Below are 14,113 nucleotides of genomic sequence, written 5' to 3' on the forward strand. Positions count from 1 at the left end.
CTTTGTCTTTGCTTTAGAGCCTTTGTTTCTATTCCTATGCACAGTTTGGGTCATTGGTCATGACAAATAAGATCATACTCCTTTGGTGGGTGTGGGTTTCTGGTTTTCTTTTCCTTTTTCCTCTCTCTCTCTCTCTCTCTGTGTGTGTATTTTTTGTTTTGTTTTTGGTCTTTAAAACTTCAACTTTTCCAAGGCTTGTTAACAAAAGTAGGCCACCAAATAAAAGGAAGAAAAAAAAAAACTTTGCTAGGCACACTCTTCTGTATTGGAAATTATTTTATTTCTCAGAAAAGGGAGAATTAGGAGAAAGCTATTTTCCCCAATTTTCCATACCACCCATGGGAATCTAATTCAATTTCCTCTCAAATTTTTTAGTAAAAACTAAAAGTATGGAATAAAGTTGCTGGAGTGTAGTATTCTTTTACACAGATTTGACGTTTTGAAATTCCTAGTCATAAAGCTATTTACTCAGCCTGATCCATTTCTAATCAGAGTGTAATATAACCATTTGATGAAATAATGCCTTTTTTAAGTAGACAAGTATACATATTTAAGAGATATCCAAACCTTACCTGATAATCTAGCCTGATAGAGGAGGGCTATGGAGTTAGATGGCTCCCAGCTCTCTAGCCAGAGCCTGCCTGAACTCTGTGGCTTTGCAAAACCCAAGAGAGCATTAGGTTTATTCCTGCTCTATTTTTCTTTTCTCACAGTTTCCCCTAAAAAAATTATATTGTTTAATGCAAGGAAGTATATAAGAAATTATCATGGTATAGTTCACACCAAATTGGAAATAAAAACCTAAGTGAAAGAAACATTTCACTTTTGTGGTTCTATAAAGAGAAAAAAAGAGATCTAATATAGAAGTTAGTTACCATAAACCACAGAATGGGATGAATATGTGTGAAAATAGCTTGAATATATCAAAAATCTTTATAAGCTCTAGGACTATTTTATTCATCTTCATAGCAGTCCTACATTATGTCTAATAATAATAGTCTTGTGTTACATGGAAGGAAACTGAGACTCATTTGGTACACACCCAGCAGGTTAGTGAGGGAGCCAGGACTTGAACTCAGCCCCTTTTTTCACCAGAGTCCAAGCTCTTAACACTATGTTGCCCTATTCCTCTTATAGACTCTGGTTACATGAACGTTGCTCATTTGTATTTCTGAGGCTGGAAAACCCTAAATTTTCTGTTTCTTCAAAAGAACTTAGAATATAAAAGTTTACCACACCTGTGCATATATTAAGCATCTAATTTTGTTAATGCTGTTAATTGCTTATTGGCCTTGGGTTAACTTAGTTTTAATTTAACAAGCCCTTTGCCTTCCAGTCTTCAGATAGATTGGTTTTGTGGAGAACGGTTGCAATCTGGATTGTAGTAATTATCTTGTTATATCTTTTGTCCTTCAGCACTCCTTATCTAACCAGATTCCTCATGAGTTTAGCAAATGGTCACAGAGCACCATCATATTCCTGCACCAATATTGGACAGTTCATTATCTCAAACTTATAAGCTCCTATTTTCATTTTATAGTCGTGGTACTCTAGCCTCCCTTGCAAGCCTGGAAATAGAACAGGGCTACTTTTACTATTATCTAAAAGAACCAGCAGTTTACTGAATCATGTAATGTGATGCTTCACTATACTCAAGTGTAGAGTCTCAAGTAAGGTTTAAATGGAACTTTTAGATAATTGTTTTAAATGCCAAGATGTCTAACTCATTTATTGCCTAAATGTACAAGAAGACTTTCTGGTCCTTGTTCCATCAACTTTTGGGGCAACCCAACTACCATACACACACACACACACACACACACACACACGATATATATATGACATATATATATGACCATAAGATCCCACTGTCCATGAAGAAATGATCAAAATCTCAGTTTTTAGTTTACATTCCCAGAGGAAACGGTATAGCAGTAGATTTCTCTGTTTATTTGTTTTTTCGTTTTACTCTCTACCAGTCAGTTTCCAAAGATAATTTTCTCAAACAGAGCTCAAGACAAGAAAATCCCATCAACCAGGAGTCATATTAGGTACTCATTATATTTGTGAAAGAATGAGCTCAAGAACTCTATTGAAACCTGGCCTCTTGTTTTGTAGAGAGGCTGCCTAGAGCCCTAATGCCCCTTCTTTCATGTATGCTTCTCCTATAATACAGAGTTCATATGCAAATTGGCTGTTGTCGTCTTTGTTGGTCTGTTGACATGTGGCTGCTTTCAAAAAATTATAAGAAGATATCTCTTTCACATTAAATTTTGGTCATTGCGTATTTTGGAAAAATATATCCTCTAAAAACATTTTTGCTTAGCAGTGATAAGTACTGTCAAACTCTGGGTTTTTATTAATAAAGAAAGGAATCATAGAATGCTGAACAGATCGGAGTCATCTCTTTCCTCTGGTATCAGGATCAGGCCAGGCACATTTGACATTTCATGATCTAGGCTTTTGCTGTAATACTGTACTTAATTATACAAGTGATGATAATAATAGCTTATATTTATTACATGATTAATATATACCAGGCCCTGTGTTCAGATATCAGTTGTGTGAAGACAGACTCATTTTAACAGTGCCCTAGGGCTGGGATCATGGCCTCTGCTCCATATACCCACTTTGACACATGTTCCCTAACTACAATGGAAGTTGTCTGAGGGCTGGGATTCAGTCCCCTCACCGCCATGCCTCTGGTCTCTGCCATAGTCCATGTGGTCCATGTTGGCTCCACACTGTGTTCTTATTCTGGGAAATAAATGAGAAATTGAGGAATAAGTGTCACAGATGCCATGCCTACTAATATCCCATTGGCCAGAACATAGTCATATGGCCACATCTAGCTGGAGAAGGTGTTGTCTTTATACTGGTGACTGTGTACCCAGCTAAAACTGTGCTGTTGTGAGGAAAAAAAAAAAAAAGACTATATATCAATTACCAGTCTTGGCCTCATTGTGTCGTATCATTTAATGCTCCTAACAACCCCTTTGGTAGGTATCTTACTATCCTCATTTTACAGAGTAAGTAAATTGAGCTTAAGGAACTTGCCTAAACTTCCTGCTGCAGCAGGGCTATATGATTCCAGGGCTGAAACTCTTATCCACTGTTTTCTATTCTATTTTTGATAAATGGCATACTTTTAAGAATTTTGTTGTTTTTTTTAAAAAATGTACAATTCAGTGGTTTTTAGTATATTCAAAATGTTGTGCAACCATTGCCACTAATTCCAGAACATTTTTATCACTCAAAAAGAAAGCCCCTATCCATCAACAGTCACTCCCCATGTGCCCCTCTTACCCCTCTCCCCATCTCCTGGCATCCTCTGATCTACTTTCTGTCTCTATAGACTTGCCTATTCTGGGCATTTCATATGAAGGAAACCGTATATATATATGTGTGTGTGTGTGTGTGTGTGTGTGTGTGTACATGGTTATATATATATAAATCACATCTATATATATGGTTTCCTTCATATGAAATGCCCAGAATAAATATAATACATATATACACACACAAAAATACATATATATACGCACACGTATATGTGTATATATATACACTCATATATATATATTTTTTTCTTCCTTTGAGATGGGGTTTTGCTCTTGTTGCCCAGGCTGGAGTTCAATGACACGATCTTGGCTCACTGCAGCCTCCGCCTCTTGGATTCAAGCGATTCTCCTGTCTCAGCCCTATCTCAGCCCTCCAAGTAGCTGGGATTACAGGCACCGGCCACCATGCCCAACTAAATTTTTTTGTATTTTTAGTAGAGATGGGGTTTCGCCATGTTGGTCAGGCTGGTCCTGAACTCCTGACCTCAAGTGATCCACCCGCCTCAGCCTCCCAAAGTTCTGGGATTACAGGCGTGAGCCACCACTCCCAGCAGGAAATCATATATTACACAGCCTTTTGTGTCTGACATTTTTCACATAGCACAATGCTTCCAAGGTTAATTCATGCTGTAGCATGTATCAGTACTTCATTCTTTTTATGGCAGAATAATATTCCATTATATGGTTATACTGTATTTTGTCTATCTACTCATCAGTTCATGGACACTGGGTTGTGTTCACTTTTTGGCTATTATGAATAATGTTGCTTTTAACATTTGCTTACAAGTTTTATGTGGACATGTTTTCAGTTCTCTTGGATAAATACCTAGATGTAAAATTTATGGGTCATGTAGTAACTGTATCTTTCTGAGGAACTGCCAGACTATTTTCCAAAATGGCTGTACCACTCTGAAAGTGTAAAACACATTTTATACTCCCAATAGCAATCTCTGAGGATTCCAATTTCTTCACATCCTTGCAGCATTTGTTATCATCCATCTTTGTTTTATATAGCCATCCTAGTGTGAATCAGTATCTCATTGTCATTTTGATTTGCATCTCCCTTAATGACAAATGATGTTGAGCATTTTTTTTTTTCATGTGCTTATTGGCTATTTGTATATCGTCTTCACAAAATATCTGTTCTGATTCTTCACCCATTTTCTAATTGGGTTATTTGTCATTTTATAAATCAGTTGTTAGCATTCCTAATATGTTCTAAACATAAGTACCATTTTAAACACTAAGTGCAAACCATTTTGATATAGTTAAATTGTTCAATTATTGTATGAATGCACCAATCAGTAGATTTGACAGAATTTCCAACAAAATAATCAGTCCAGTTTGTGAGTACAGCTAGAACCTTAGTGCTAATCCAGTTTGAGCCAAAAATTTTCCAACAGAATTCTGGTGGAAGGGAAAGGGTTGCGTAAGCCTCACCCATATTTTAGTTTTTCTGTTCATCAGAACTCTGACATACTGGTGAGCTCTACAGTGTTTCTCAAGACTTACTGTGCATTTAGTCATGTGAAATCTTGTTAACATTGCAGATTCTGCTTTCGTAAGCCCAGAGGAAGCCTGAGATTTCTAACAAGCCCTCTGGTGACACAGAAGCTGCTGGTCCACGGACCACACATTGATTAGCAACATTCGAGTATTATGTGTTAACATTGCTGTCTTGAGTCTAATTGTTATATGAACCAGATTGCTTAGTTCTAATCTCAGACAGAGTATTGTCCTAGAAAGATCCAGCCTTTGGAATTAACTCAAGGCTGCCACTTACCAGCAATGTGTTTCTTTGAGCAAGTTACTTTACTGCTCTCAGCCATACTTTCCACATCTGAAAATAACAGGTGATTTTACCTCCTTCTCAGAGTGAAAATGAGGATGAGGTGAAATAATGTACATAAAGCATCTATTACAGTTCCAGGTATATGAAGGGCCTTGGTAATTGTTGGCCCTCTTTTTTCCACTTGCCTTCAGTAGTAGAGACTGTCTCCCTCTGACTGTTCAGTGCAAAGGCATCATCATCACTGGAGAGACAACAAAGTATCCCTACCCTACTTTGTTATATTGTCATGATTAGATACAGAGAGTATTACTCTGTTTATGGTCTGTAGTTATTCTGTATATGTTTCATCTTCTCTACTCAACAGATTCTATGTTCTTGGGGATTAGGACTATATGGTGCCTTCTGTTTGAATCCCTATGCGACCTCTCATGGTGCTATCCATAGACTATCCCATTAATTAATGCCCACAGAATGAATCAGACAGCCCATGTCCATAGTATTAGAGATACTAACTATAGAAATAATAATGGAAACTAACATTTGTTAAGAACTTTGCGTCAGATACTATCTTAAGGGCTTACATGCATCATGTGCTTCAAGCCCCGCAACTGTCCTTTGAAACCCCTCCATTTCTTGCCCTTGTCTTACAGAAAAGGCAGCTGAATTTTAGCTGTACTCAGGAAGAATGAATGTCCTCTGCAGCTGTAAGAGCAAAGTTCTGGAGGCAGGCTGCCCATAGTCTAAATCCCTGCTCCATCTTGTACCAGCTGGGATTTGGAACACCTCAGTATTCAAATGCATGATCATCTGTAATCATTAGTGCAAGTCTCATGGGATTATTGTGAGCTTGGTATGAAATAATATGTGAAAAATGCAAAAAGCAATTAGCACAATGCCAGGTGCTTAGAATTATTCAGACAATGTTAGCTCTGTTTAGTTGTTGGTTTGTTAAGTTACTTACCCTGGCCTTACAGTAAGTAAGTGGCAAAGGAGGGATTTGAACTCAGGCTGTCCTTTTCGGTGTCCCAGTGTCATAACTCATAAACTCTAAGTTATGTTGCTGCACATCTCCCATTTCAAGTAATGTGTTAAGGTGGGAACTGGAAATTCATGTGTCTATGTAAAGAAAGTCAAAAGTCAAGGTGGCTGCAGAGACAGAAAAAGAATGTGAGAGGCACTGTATAACGTATCACTCTTTTAAAAAGACATTTACAAGCTCCAATATTTGTGCTAACACATTCTCTAAAAGCATTTGTATAGCTAGTGCCAATCCAAGGGAAGAGGTGCAAGCAGAGGATGATCCACATCTTGGAATGCCTAAAACTTTCTTCCTTTGGGGATGCAGGGACCCAAGGGGCCTCATTAAGGAAAAAAACCCTCATTAATAAAAATAAATAAATATCTTACTTGAGTAAATTATACCAAAGTGTATTACCGTGTGAACATATTGCTAGGGTCCTCCTCAGAGCCTTGAAAGGGCCCCGAAGCTAAACTTCATCCACTTCATGGCGAATCCTCCAATGGCACAAACGTAACCAAAACTCTGACTGCACAAAAGCAAGCCTGGCCTGCATTCCTGTTTAAGCCTGGCCTGCACTCCTGTTTTTCTTCACAAAGGACATTTTTTAATTTCTTTGTCTCAGTACCTCTATTTGGAACATTAGTAATAGGCTATATGGACCTCTAGCTCACAGGAAATTCTGGCAGATAACAGACTTCCCAGAATAGATATATTAAGTTATAAAAAAATAAAAAATGAGGCAGACGGTATAGGTTTTTCATACCTACTGGCAGGTGGCACAGAACTAAATGTTGGAGCATTTTTATAAGCAAGATTAAATTGACTCATGACAGCTGGTCACTAAAATACAGGAAGTGCAGATCTGGTTGAAAGCAAGAACACACTGGCGTTCGTAAAGTTTGCATCACAGACTAGAGCTCACTTTTTTTTTTTTTTTTTGGAAGTCTGTCTTAGTGACACCCTTATTTGGCAATGTCTGCTATTTGTCACTTGCACACAAGTAAATCTTCAAGGAACATGCAGGTCAATTAGTTCTATCTGCAATGCCTAGGTATGAGTTCTGTGGGTGTAAACAGAATCGGTGAATAGACTTGGCTCTCGAGAACATCAGACATGTGACTGCTAGCAGAGCCTTTTAGGTCTCCACTTGTCCAGTCCTCCCCCAACTAAAGTGACAGGATATATAGACATGGGAGCTGGATGACCATGGGAATGGATAATGAATACGTCAGAGACGAGTGAGATGTCACAGAAGTCAGCCCTCTAGCCATCATGAGGCCGGAGGTCACAGCATGAGAAATTGACAGCAATCTCCCAGCATTGTGAAATCTTTTTTCTTTTTTCCCCCCGGTTGGTGGAAGAGCCACTCTGGCAAGGGCTCTAAATAACAGGTTTTCACCTCTAATTGGAATGGGGCTGATGAGGATAAACTGAGCTGTGGAAAATGAACAGGAGTCATCTCCAAACACAGGCAGTGTCCTCTACTTGCACTGTTCTTGCACAGAACTCATACCCTCTACTTGCACTGTTCAGCCCCAGCATAGCAATTGTTACAGTGAGTAAGCAAAGACAACCCAGAACTTCACCAGATGTGAAGTTACAGTTTTAGCCAACATTCAAGCAATGCCCCTCCTCCAACTTCAGCTGGACCAGGGTAGCCATCCTTGCATGAGACATTGAAGCTAAAAGAGGCACATTTCAGAATAATTATGCTATGCAAATACTTTGTTTTTTCTCTCCCCTGAGCTGTGTTCTTTTCCTAGGTCTTTCAAACATTGTTTACAAAGCTCTTGTTTTGGGTTTCAGTCATCTGATAAATCCTCTGGAGTTTAAATGAAATTAAACAGGGTTTATGATATCTCACAAATTTCATAGAGTCTCCTTTCTCCAATGTAATATTAGTTATGAAAACCAACAATGAGGGCATGTGGCAGCTTTCAAGACACATCACGGAGTGTTTAATTTAGTACAATGTCTATTAATTTTTCATTAATTAGTCCATTGTCAAGTTAGACATAGTAGAACACGTGTATGACATTCCTGCTTTCAGGAAGCTTACTTGTTTATTATCATTTGTCTTGATCATTTAAGTTTTCAAGCACTTATTATGTCCAAGAACTGCAATACATGCTAGGGATGTTACAATAAATAAAGCAGACATGACTGATGCCTCCCAGGAACTTATCCTCTAGTGAGGATGACAGAATAAGCAATTAAAATACAGTCTACAGTCTATAGTAGAGATAGTATGGGCTTTATTATGCAACTAGCCTTGCCTTATGTCACAGGAGCACACAGAAAAGGCATCCTGGTGGACCATAGAAACATTCAGATAGTTAATCAGCAGATATTTTTTGAATACCAAAAAGGAGCCAGCCACTGACATACAGTTTAATATACAAAGGGAAGAATTATCCTGATCAAAGAGGTAGGAATAGGAGAGTAGAATGCTGTAGGCAGAAGAAACAGCTTATAAGAGTACTTGAAGGCAAAGTTTGAAGAACTAAGTGAAGAGTTACGAGTGGTACAAATGAAGCTGGAAAAGGGGCAAGAGATACATTGCAAAAAGAACTTATAAGCCATGTTACAGAGCTTGGACTCTATCCTGAAAATAATGGGAAATTTTACAATGGTTCTGTTCCAGAAGTGACCCAAAATATATTTGTGTAAAAAAATTTGTTGACTATTGTGTTGTGATTGGATAGAGAGGAGCACGCCTGGAGCACAAAATTCTGTTTAGAAGTTGTTGTTATAAACCAGATCAAAGATGATGATCACAGCTAAGAAAGTGATCGTTGCTAGAACTGTAAGGATTTGAAAGAGAATCAAGGAAGTGTGCATTAGTTCATGTGCACTGCTACAAAGGAATACCTAAGACTTGGTAATTTATAAAGAAAAGAGGTTTATTTTGGCTCACAGTTCTGTGGTCTGTGTACAAGAAACATGATGCCTGCATCTGCACAGTTTCTGGTGAGGGCCTCAGGAAGCTTCCACTCATGGTGGAAGGCAAAGAGGAAGCTGGCATGTCACATGGCAAGAGCAGGAACAAGAATGGGGGACGGAGATGCCACACTCTTTTAAACCACCATTTCTTGCAAGAACTCATGGCATGAGAACTCATTCATTACCACAATGAGGGCACTAAGCCTTCGTGAGAGATCTGTCCCCGTGACTCCAACACCTCCCACCAGGTCCCTCTCTTAACACTGGAGATCACATTTCAACATGAGATTTGGAAGGGACAAAATATCTAAACCATAGCAAAGAGGAATCTCAGGGCTTGGTGAGAGACTCAGTAATGCCAGATTAGGTGTGGTAGGAAAAGGAGAGGGATACATCATTCTTGACTAACTGGGTGGAAAATGGTACAATTTTCTAAGACAGAAAGCACAGAAGGAAGAACAGGAGAGGTGGGAAGTCAAAGAGTTTAGTTTGGGGACATATTGAGTTAGATTTGTTCAGGAGGCATTTTGATGAGTAAGTCTGAAGCCTGAGAGAGATCTGAGATGGAGATACAGAGGCCAGACTTACCAGCATTTTGATTAGATATTCTTCACATGGTATAACGGAGGGAGGGGGCTCTATTGACCCCTGTGGGTAACAGATAATCTCCAAATCTCCTTAACTGTTTTCACATTTTGAGCTTCTTTTAAATATGTTTATTTGGGGTCGGGGAGATGATGTGAATTTGCTTTAAAAGGTTTGTAACGTAAAGGAAGTTAAGAAGTGCAGACAAAAATTGAAGGGACGACTAGATAAGAGTGCACAGAGAGAGTGTGCTGGCTGTGCTGGGCCAGAACCCAGAGAACAGCATGTGTAGCCAACAGGCTGAAGAGGTTCCTGAAAATGAGCTTGGGTATCCAGAGGGGAGAGTGTCAGGGGAAAGGGAGTGGTCCAGAGTCCCAGCCCCTGAGGAAACAAATAAGGCATGGAAAAGTATCCATTGGATTTTCAACAAGGAGTTCATGGGTGATTTGGCAAGGGAGGTTGTGATCATTTGGAAAGACTGAGTTAGTGGAAGATAAGAGAATGGAGGTGGCAAGTATAGGAAATTCAAGAAGGGAGGGGAGAGGGCTTAGGAGGTAGCTGGAGAAGATGACCAGACATGCAGTAGGTATTTCCCCACCTTAAGATGGGAGAGAATTCTGCAATGAGTGAGAAAATTTATAAGTACAAAAAGCCTTTAGTAACAACCAATCCAAGCACACGGACACATTTAAGGAAATCAGAAAAGTAGAGCTCAGGGTATGTACAGTGGTCAGGATGGATTTCAGATAAGGGTTATGAATTGAGTTGAGCTTTGAATGATAAATAAGCTTTTGGACAGTTGAGAATGAGCCATTAATTGGAAGAAATCTGAGAAAAAATAAGACTAAACATTCATCTATTCTCCTTTTACCTCCTTTTATTATTCAAAGAATATCTTCTCAGCTAATATAATGTCCTGAGAATGGAAATTGCCTGTAACTCAGAGTGACTACAAGAATGAAAGTATTAACAGTTACAAGATATATAATCCAATTTACAATTATTCCTTGCATTCTTGGTCTTCACACATGAAACCAGCGTATTCTTTGGGATCACATTGTTCAATTTCCTCATTTGGAATTTTTAACACCAGATATGGTGCTAAATCAGTATAAGCCAGTGCTTCTATCACTCAGGTTTTAAACATCCTCCGTATATATAAACACACCCATAAATAAAGGTGTTAATGTTGGAAGGAGAAAGATTCTTTAATAAGCAACCTAGCACAAGTGATTCCCTGCATATAGGAGATTGTTATAGGACCTAGCTCATAATTAAACATTGCCTATTTAACTGAATTATTTTTTATCTTACCTTTTTAAAGAATATACAAATGTTCATTTTCAAAGGTGACATTTATGTGTCTAAGTGGAACAAGCTTATTATAATTCGTAAGTACTCAGAGAACAGATTGTAGCAAGAAGTATTAAACATTGTAATAGACCCCCGAGGAAGCTGTAGCTCGGTCTTCCCAGACAGGTTTGTGTAGATGGTGGTTGCTTTAGGAATACACCTTTTTGTTAAAAGAGAGCCCGACAGCTTTCAGTAACAGTCTTAACCATTCCTTTTTTTCCTTGTCATAAGTATGGGTCAGTGTTCCAAACAGATTATGAATGCACTAAAGAAAAACTTGGCCATTGCTATACAGACATTAGAGAAGCCAACATGGTTGTTAAGGAGTCTCATTTTCCTACCTAAGAAAGAGAATTCTGTTCTTTTTCCCAGTTCATGGCATTTGGCCCAAGAGAAAAAAAAATACCATAATATTTTTTGGTCTTTATGAAACTTGATTTTCTATATTTTTGTCCTAGTTCCTGGAAAAGGCCAGATTTCTCTTTCTCTCTCTCTCTCTCTCTCACACACACACACACACATACACACACACACACAGTCTCTCTTTCTCTCTGGTTCTGATTCTGACCTATCTTGGTTCTCTACTCACCCCAGCCTGGGTGCCCAGGTTCTCTCCTATGTGTGGACCATCTCTTCTCACATACATTATTCTGAACTCTGGTTGTGGCCACTCTGTCAACGTAGGTTTTACCTTTCCAGAGGATATGGTTCGTGCTCAGTGTGATACAGTTTATATTCTGCTGCCTCAACAAATACCAGGTTAGCCATTGCAATTTTATAGTCAGATACCTCGAGCACTGGGATATATTTTTGTGGAAATTGCATATTCCATTGTTGCCTCTCATATATCATGGCTTTATTCATAGGCAGCAAAGGCCAGGCCTTGGCTAATGACTTCAAAACCCTGCCACATGAAGGTTTTTTTTTTTTCTCCTTTAGGATTCTAGGCATCTTTTATTAGAGTCATTTGGCCTGTTTCTGAGAGGCCTTTGTGATTCCCCGATTTGCTGTGAGTGGGATGTCTGAGGATTACTGTCTCACCTCCCTTCGGGTCTGTTAGCGGCCTTGGTGGAAAATCTCTTCTGATCTGAGGAAATGTCATTTTAGAGTGCAAAATGAGAACACTTGATTATAATTTCTTGGGTTTCTAAGAATAAGTCTGAATAGCAAATTATTTTAATGGTTATCTTCCTTTTTAAACAAATAAGAATTGTCTTAACGATTTAAAGAAAAAAGATAACATTGTTTTTTAAACTCAAACGAAGCCCAGATGAAATTGTCATAGATTTGTTAATATCACAAAAAGACCTTTTCCTAAATGACAGTATTTTGGAACCTGTTGGGAACCCCCTTGATTTTGGAGCACAGTTACTTTGCAGGAGTTTAGGCCCCCACTGACCTGGCTGCTACTCGTCTTTCTCAACGTGCAGTATTAAAGACAGACTGCACTGTAACAACCCTGCCCCGTGCAAACGGCTCTTTTTGGGAAGATTCTGAGGGCTGGGCCTGCAAATCTCTCTCTTACCAAATGCCTCTGTGTATCACTCAAGCACTGCATGGTTTGAGAGGCACAACCCTTGGAGACAGATCAGGAAAGCCTCGGTGGTCACCGAGACCAACTTATCTGACAATGAACTCTTTGTCTCTCCTCTGCCCAGGTGCAAGTGTAATCTCCATGCCACTGTGTGTGTGTATGACAACAGCAAACTGACATGTGAATGTGAGCACAACACTACAGGTCCAGACTGTGGGAAATGCAAGAAGAATTATCAGGGCCGACCTTGGAGTCCAGGCTCCTATCTCCCCATCCCCAAAGGCACTGCAAATACCTGTGAGTAACTTTGCTTGATAACAGCATATTCTGTGCACAATGAGGTGATAGCTCCTCTCAATTTTGCTTACAATTGTGATTTTATTCCTCTTACCAGTTGTCTCATTCTTCTTTAAAGTGCAGTGAAAGTTTCCATCCCTATCTTACCTCATGTAGACATCTTTTAGCACTCTGATCATCTGTAAAATGCAGTCATCTAACATTCACATCAAATGTGTTGGGAAATGATACTTGACATCATAGAAGGAATTTTTTTCTAAGTGGATGAGACAGGGGTGATTTTTTCCTCCCCCAAATTAATTTCCTATTAAAATATCAAAGGCCTTGAAAAGTCGACTCTAACTTAATCTTAGCCATAAACAATTTACAGAAGTTATTTGAATGTCTATAGCCCCATTTCCCCTACTCAGTATCCTGAGAGATGCTTTGTCCAGAAGATTTTTTTCCCGCTACAGTTTTAGCGAGGCCCTAACTTTGTCTTGTGAAAAGCTTGGCTGTTTCCAAACTCCAGCAATTGAAACATACCTGCTTTGGATCCTGTGGATAGAGGCCCCCCTTTGGATAAAGAGCATGACTGTAGGCCTGTGGGGACCATATTAAGAAAAAAGTATTTCTGTACACATGTGAAAGAGTGCAAGCATTATCTGTGTTTATAGAAACCATGTGTGTGCCCCCACTGAAATCCCTGATTCCCCATAGGACAACAAGCTCTGACATGCTCACAGAGAAATATGATTATTTGCTGAATAATTTGCCCAGTTCCATGGATGGACCAATTAACTACCTGCAACATCCCAAGGTTTGCCCTCTTTAAAAAGTAGAGAAAGGGGGAGACTAGAATGTCCCCCATTCAGTGCGAACTAACAGAAGCAGCAGGACAGTGAGCATAGGAGAATCAGAACCTGAGAATCCACTGGTTCCACAGAAGGGTAAGAATGTTATCAGGCACTTCAAAGCAGCAGCTGTGAGAAACCAGACCTAAGAACTCGTATCACAGGAACCAGGACCTTATCAAGTTAAACGTAAGAGTAATGGACCAAGTAACAAGCCATGAAGTATGGGGGCATGAAATTATGATAAAATGTCTATGAAACAGAAAGAAATCCTTCAAAAGGTTTTAAAAAAATCCTTCTTTGTAAGGGTATTCAGTTGCTTTCAGTGTTAAAGAAAAAAACTGACTTCTTGCTCCTAAAATTAATACATTAATGCCCTGTTGAGCAGAAACGTTGATGTTTAAAGGTGATTTT

At 39.0% G+C, this 14,113-nt stretch overlaps 1 protein-coding gene across 11 annotated transcripts in view; it reads left to right on the top strand.

Annotated features, from left to right (window-relative positions):
* Positions 1-14,113, top strand: part of NTNG1 (netrin G1) — a 354,404-nt gene that overhangs the window by 250,581 nt on the left and 89,710 nt on the right. For all 11 annotated transcript variants that reach the window (XM_017945308.3, XM_017945319.3, XM_017945323.3 and 8 more), the window contains one exon: positions 12,694-12,866. In XM_017945308.3, the coding sequence (XP_017800797.1) occupies positions 12,694-12,866 (173 nt within the window). The remainder of the gene's footprint in view (positions 1-12,693; positions 12,867-14,113) is intronic.

Source organism: Papio anubis, chromosome 1, assembly GCF_008728515.1.
Source record: "Papio anubis isolate 15944 chromosome 1, Panubis1.0, whole genome shotgun sequence".
Classification (NCBI taxonomy): Eukaryota; Metazoa; Chordata; class Mammalia; order Primates; family Cercopithecidae; genus Papio; species Papio anubis.